A 7,252-nucleotide genomic window follows, 5' to 3' on the forward strand; every position below is an offset into this window, starting at 1 on the left:
CATGTCTATTGAGTTCAGTTTCGCTTGGGGACAAGCGAAGTCTAAGCTTGGGGGAGTTGATACGTCCAATTTGCATCACTATTTTATATCATAATTTGCTGTTATTCATTGATATATTTCATATTGGGACACAATACTTATGTTATTTCATCTATTTTGCATGTTTCATCATTATTGGAGGATCGAACACCGGAGCCAGGATTCTGCTGGAAAAAGCACCGTCAGAACGCAATATTTCGGAAGATCAACTGTGGAAGGAAATTATACCAAAAATCCTATTTTTCAAGATGACGAAGGAAGCCAGAAGGAGGAGCCAGGAGGAGCCAGGGTGGGCCCACACCCTAGGGCGGCGCGGCCCAGGCCCTGGCCGCGCCGCCATGTGGTGTGAGGGGCCCACGACCCCTTTCGCCTCCTTTTCTTCGCCAAACCCTTCGTCCCGAAGACCTAAGCCACGGGGGGTACCTCACGAAGAGTTGCAGCCGCCTCTCGCGGGGCGGAGAACACCGCAGAGAGAAAGAGCTCTCCGGCGGGCAGGAATCCGCCGGGGAAATTCCCTCCGGGAGGGGGAAATCGACGCCATCGTCACCGACATCGAGCTGGACATCATCACCATCACCATCATCATCATCTCCACCATCATCACCGCCGTCATCACCGCTGGACACCGTCACCGCCGTAGCAATTTGGGTTTGATCTTGATTGTTTGATAGGGGAAACTCTCCCGTATCGATCTATACTTGTTGTTGATGCTATTGAGTGAAACCATTGAACCAAGTTTATGTTCAGATTGTTATTCATCATCATATCACCTCTGATCATGTTCCATATGATGTCTCGTGAGTAGTTCGTTTAGTTCTTGAGGACATGGGTAAAGTCTAAATGTTAGTAGTGAACTATGGTTGAGTAATATTCAATGGTGTGATATTTAAGTTGTGGTGTTATTCTTCTAGTGGTGTCATGTGAACGTCGACTACATGACACTTCACCATTTATGGGCCTAGGGGAATGCATCTTGTATTCGTTTGCTAATTGCGGGGTTGCCGGAGTGACAGAAACCTAAACCCCCGTTGGTATATCGATGGAGGAGGGATCGCAGGATCTCAGAGTTTAAGGCTGTGGTTAGATTTATTCTTAATTACTTTCTTGTAGTTGCGGATGCTTGCAAGGGGTATAATCACAAGTATGTATTTAGTCCTAGGAAGGGCGGTACATTAGCATAGGTTCACCCACACAACACTTATCATAACAATGAAGATTATTTAGCCGTATGTAGCGAAAGCACTAGACTAAAATCCCATGTGTCCTCGAGAACGTTTGGTCATTATAAGTAAACAAACCGGCTTGTCCTTTGTGCTAAAAAGGATTGGGCCACTCGCTGCAATTGTTACTCTCGCACTTTACATACTCGTACTTTATTCAACCGTTACATCAAAACCCCCGAATACTTGTCTGTGAGCATTTACAGTGAATCCTTCATCGAAACTGCTTGTCAACACCTTCTGCTCCTCGTTGGGATCGACATTCTTACTTATCGAAGATACTACGATACACCCCCTATACTTGTGGGTCATCACCTCTCAAAGGGGAACATATTGTGTAGAAATACAGGACCGAGAATTCTAATCTATTCAACTAGGTGAACGAGGAGGTGCGTCATAATATTGAAGAAGGATGGTGGGAACAACAACTCGAAGCTAACAAGACATTCGACCACATCTTCCTGTAATCCTGACAAAGTTACTGGATCCACTACCTTCTGAGAAATTGCGTTGAGGAATGCACATATCTTCACAATGGCTAGTCGAACATTTTCTGGTAGAAGTCCCCTCAATGCAACCGAAAGCAATTGTGTCATAAGCACGTGACAGCTCATGGGACTTCGGGTTCTAGAATTTTTTCTCCTTCATATTTACTATCCCCTTTATATTCGACGAGAAACCAGACGGAACCTTGATACTGAATAGGGCTTCAAAAAAGATCTCCTTCTCTTGTTTGGTAAGAGCGTAGGCCGGCAGGCCCTACAAACTGCCCTGGATGATTGCCGTTTCGTCCTTTATGACGTTCCTGGTCCTCCCGTGCTTCGGTGTATCTTTTGTCTTTCCATACACGCCCGAGAAAACCTAGAATATTCACACAAAGATTCTTGGTCAGGTGCATCACGTCGATTGCGGAGCGGACTTCCAGGACTTTCCAATATTCTAGCTCCCAAAAAATAGATTTCTTCTTCCACATGGGCGCGTGTCCGTCGGCGTCTTTCGGAACAGGTCGATCGCTCGGACCCTTTCCAAAGATAACATTTAAATCCTTGACCATGTCAAATATATCAGCACCACTACGGGGGACAGGCTTCGGACGGCGGTCTGCCTCGCCATTCGAAATGCTTGCCTTTTTTCCTTAAGGGATGCTTGCGCGGAAGGAAACGACGATTGAACGGGTACACAACTTTTCTGCTTTTTTTCAAATATTTACTTTCAGTCTCATCTAAACAGTGTGTGCATGCATTGTATCCTTTGTTCGTCCGTCCCGAAATGTTACCGAGAGCGAGGCCAATCCTTGATGGTTACGAATAGCAACGCTCGTAGGTCAAATTCTTGCTCGGTGTGCTCATCCCACACACGTACACCTGGTTTGGCCCACAACTCCAAAAGTTCATCGACTAATGGCCTTAGGTACACATCAATGTCGTTGCCCGATTGCTTTGGGCCTTGGATAAGCACTGGCATCATAATGAACTTCCGCTTCATGCACAACCAAGGAGGAAGGTTGTAGATACATCGAGTCACGGGCCGGTGTCTGTGATCTGCAGCTCTGCTCCCCAAAAGGATTCATGCCATCCGTAATTAGACCAAAGTATAAGTTCCTTGCCTCACCTGCAAAATCCGGGAACTCTCTCCCGATGTTTCTCCACTCGCCGACCATCGGCGGGGTGCCTCAACATCGCGTCTTTCTTACGTTCTTCCATGTGCCATCGCAACAACTTGGCATGCTATTTGTTTCTGAACAAACGTTTCAACCGTGGTATTATTGGAGCATACCACATCACCTTCACAGGAACCCTCTTCCTAGGTGGCTCGCCCTCAACATCACTAGGGTCATATTTTCTGATCTTATACCGCAATGCACCACATATCGGACATTTATTCAAATTCTCGTACTTCTCACCGCGGTAGAGGATACAGTCATTAATGCATGCATGTATCTTCTGCACATCTAATCCTAGAGGGCAGACAAGCTTCTTTGTTTCATATGTACTGACGGGCAATTCATTATTTCTTGGAAACAGCTTCTTTAATATTATCATCAATTTCTCAAATCCCGAGTCAGTCACACCGACCTCTCGCCTTCCATTTCAGCAATTCCAATATGCTACCCAGCTTTCTATGCCCATCTTCACAACCTGGGTACAACAATTTGTGGTGGTCCTCTAACATCTTGTCGAACTGCAACCTCTCCTTATCCGTGCCACGGTCTCTTCTTGCATCAGAAATGGCCCGACGAAGATCATCATCAACAGGATCATCTGATGCCTGTTCTTCACCTCCTTCTTCTTCATTGTCGTCCATTGCGGTATCATCGCATTCAGAGAACATAGATCGGTACTGGTCATCATTATCTTCTTCATCGCTGTATTCCATCATAATCCCTTCTTCTCCGTGCTTGGTCCAAACATTATAGCTGGACATGAATCCAAATCGAAGCCGGTGGCTCTTAATGTCTCTTGAGCAAGAGTAATCCTTCTCGTTCTTACATTTTAGATATGGACAGCACATAAAACCTTGCTTCGACTTGTTGGCCTCGGCCACAAGCAGGAAAGAATTCACGCCCTCTCTGAAAGCGGGGGCACATCGATTACCGTACATCCATGGATGACTCATCTGCATCATAAGTACAATTATATATGTATCAGATGCAATCACTTTGCTAAAATTAGTATTGTACGGACTATGTATATATATACGAGAAAATAGTTGCTAACCTTTTAGGATCAAAAAGAGGAGAAATCTTATCAAATAAAATCAAGTGGCATCCCTCTCACAAGCATTCCATCAAACACCTCATGTGCACATGTAGAAAAAATGAGCTAGCATACACCTCCACCTTCACCACCAAGGAAAAAATGAGGTGGGGGGGGGGGGGCTGGCTGCGTGTCTATATATAGGCATGGCCCTTTTGTCGCGGGCCGTATTACGACCCGCGACAAAAGGGGTGCCGACAGGAAGCGCCAGCACTCAGACACCTTTTGTCGCGGGTCGTAATACGGCCCGCGACAAAAGGGCGCGACAAAAGGCCCTGCCCGCTACACATGGTTTCGGGGCGACGTGGCCAGGCCATTTGTCGCGGGTGCAGGCGCGCCTGCGACAAAAGGCTCCCACGAAAGCCCTGTTTTCCACTAGTGTAACTAAACCTACTGCAGTTATATTTGTAACATGAACCTAAATCGTATTAGCCTTTATGTCTCGGAGCTACTTTGGTGTTTGCATTATTTTTTTAGAGTATGTCCTACCCCACATTCTTTTCATCATTCGTCACTCGAATCACTTGCATAAGTACTTGTTCTTTGTACGATGGACTTATTACATTTAAAATTCAACATCACAGTCAGATGTCAGCCTATTATTTTAAGGTATCAAATTATTTTCCATGAGATATGTAAGGATGGCTTGCAATGGCCAATGTTAAGGACTCAAGGAGACATGGCTCATTTTTATCCACATGCAATGAGTACTTACTGCTTAGATGTATAAACATGCATGAGTTCTGTTAGTCGACGACATTAGTGAAACTTGGTGACATGAGTACATGAATAAGTGGTCACCGATAAAATTCACATTGTTTAGTGGGAAGAATCAAGATATACAAGAACAACATAGCATGCATGCACGATAACAGTAAATAAGAATAGACAACTTGATATTCTTTGATGACAAAAGTGATTACATCTCAAGTGGTTTTCTCCACTACCTACGTGCTTCGACTAGAATCATACATGGAGCCCTTTATTAGGAGCATAGTGAAAACCCTAAGAATGAAGAGAAACTTAACTTATGTGGAACATGAAAAACTAAAAATGCGTGATGGGCTCCCGTTCTAGCTTGTTCAGAAAAGAAAATTTAAGGGTATGTACCGCTACCGGACCCTTCTCCCGTGCCTCCTCCGCTGCCAACCCCGCCATTTTCGCTTCCACCCGCGCCACCTCCGCCGCCTGCACCGCTTCCGGCAGCATAGCCTGAACCAGAAGGGCCAGCGCTACCAGTCTGTGCAGCTCCGAAACCTGCACCAGACCCAACTCCGACGCTTGGCCCTTGAGCGACACCTTTAACTATGCCACCACCGTTGCCGCTACCCTGTCCACTGGCACTGCCCGAGGTGCCGTCGTTACCGGCATTTCCAGCTCCAGTTCCTTCTCCACCGCCATTTCCACTATTCCCACCGCCACCACCGGTACCGCCACCAGCGGCATCGGAGTAGCTGATACCACCAGCAGAAGGAGCTGGTGCTACGCTACTCTCACCACTTCCTTCACCACCGCCCTCTCCGGCTCCTTGTCCGCTAGACCCATTGGCGCCAGCACCTTGGCCCTCACCCCCACCACTACCACTAGCATTGGCCTGCCCACCGCCAGTAGAACCACTCGCACCAGACCCGATGCCACCGCCGGTCCCGGAACCAGATCCGGCTCCGCCATTTGAACCACCGCCGCCGCCTGCACCTCCTCCTCCACCAGCTCCCTGGGCATAGTTAGACTTGTAACCTGAACCTATGAAGGTTTCACCATATCCAGTGGCACCACCTTGCCCGCCTCCTCCGCCGTATCCACTTGCACCTGCCCCACCACCGCCACCTCCGCCTCCCGACCCTCCTCCTGATGCGCTGGATGAGCTAGCTAACATACGTGAAGCACTGGTGAAGCCAATGCTCAAGAGCACAACAAAGCCAAGAGCTACAAGCTTAGTGGTAGCAGCCATTGTGAGTGAGCTCGGTGCAGTACTGTAAGATGAGTTGGATGCTTAGCAGCAGGGTTGCGTGGGTATATATAGCGGTGGTGTGGTGGAGGAGGGCCATGCAGGGTGCACCTCGAACGCGCGCTTTGGGTTCGATGAGAGGTCGCATGCATGCTGTACCGCTGACTTGCACTGCTAGCATCGATCTTGCAGCTAGACTTCATTAATTTGTTGAGCAAATCTCTTCATATCTCAGTCACGGTAATGCAGTACCGCTGACTTGCACTCCTTGCGGTCAGCGGTAGAAGGGTCTTGAGTTACTGGCAAATTGGTTTCTCTCTAAAATTAGCAAAACTACTCCTTGCATTATTTTCTCGAGCAAATCCTTGCATATCTTTGTTCTGACAGTAGCTAACTGATGGGAAGAGGTCAGCTGTAGATGGGTCAGAAGTTACTGACAGTCTGGTTTCTCCCAAAGTCTAACTAATTAGCTGGAGATTCGATCTCCTGACACTGATATATATTTTGGGCAGTAACTTGACATAGACTGATTATTTATACGTTCTCCCCAACGTGAAGAAACGTGACTTCTCTAGCTAATCGATGTTATGACCTTGTCCGAAGTAATGATCGATATACACATGCATGCAGCATGCATGGACATGAAGCTCTGGGATCCCTTCCAGCGATCTGTTCGGAGATTATAGTCCCATCTCTTTTTCCCCTGCATACATACACCGAATATGATATACTTTATGGCTCGTCAGTGTGCAAAGTTGGAAAAAAAAACTAAACTTGCTATAATGCGGCAAGCTTGGTATATCTGAACTGTATTGACGAAAATATAGTGCATAAGTAAAATCGTTCACCACATCATAATATATATGAGTGGGAGAAAAAGTTTAGCTCGCCTCATTCTGAAGGGGCGTAGGCAGGTTGGCTAGCGTTGGAGCTACAACTGGTCAATTTCAGCAGGCCCGCTCTTATCTCAATCTACCCTCTCCAAATCACCAGCTGTCCTAGCGTTATCTCACCAGCTTCGAGGCATAGAAGCTCACCCAATGCTTACTTACAATAGTATTTCAAGGGAATCTTGAAAGAATTGTAGTACTGTTATTAGGCCAAGTGCATAGAGGTTCAATGCAGTTTTAAGAGTATCTAAAAGCAACTTGTCCAGTTTTTAGGCCAAGTGCATAGAGGGTAAGTGCTGTTGAACGGAATCGCTTCAACTTTTGCCTCGAGGAGATAAGTATATAAGAAGATAGATTAAAATAAGTGATAGCAAAGGGCGGAAGCAAGTGACAGAATAG

The 7,252-nt window shown here is 46.6% G+C and overlaps 1 protein-coding gene across 1 annotated transcript; it reads right to left on the reverse strand.

Moving 5' to 3' along the window:
- Positions 1-5,111: 5,111 nt before the first annotated feature.
- Positions 5,112-5,966, reverse strand: LOC124690481 (glycine-rich cell wall structural protein 2-like). The gene has a single exon (XM_047223867.1). It carries the CDS (start codon positions 5,964-5,966, stop codon positions 5,112-5,114), a length of 855 nt encoding a protein of 284 aa, XP_047079823.1.
- Between the last annotated feature and the right edge of the window lie 1,286 nt (positions 5,967-7,252).

The sequence above is a fragment of the Lolium rigidum genome, chromosome 2, assembly GCF_022539505.1.
Source record: "Lolium rigidum isolate FL_2022 chromosome 2, APGP_CSIRO_Lrig_0.1, whole genome shotgun sequence".
Classification (NCBI taxonomy): Eukaryota; Viridiplantae; Streptophyta; class Magnoliopsida; order Poales; family Poaceae; genus Lolium; species Lolium rigidum.

What these genes read in the sequence shown, in the direction of transcription:
- LOC124690481 (XM_047223867.1), bottom strand. Translation starts at nt 5,966, where the DNA reads ATGGCTGCTACCACTAAGCTTGTAGCTCTTGGCTTTGTTGTGCTCTTG.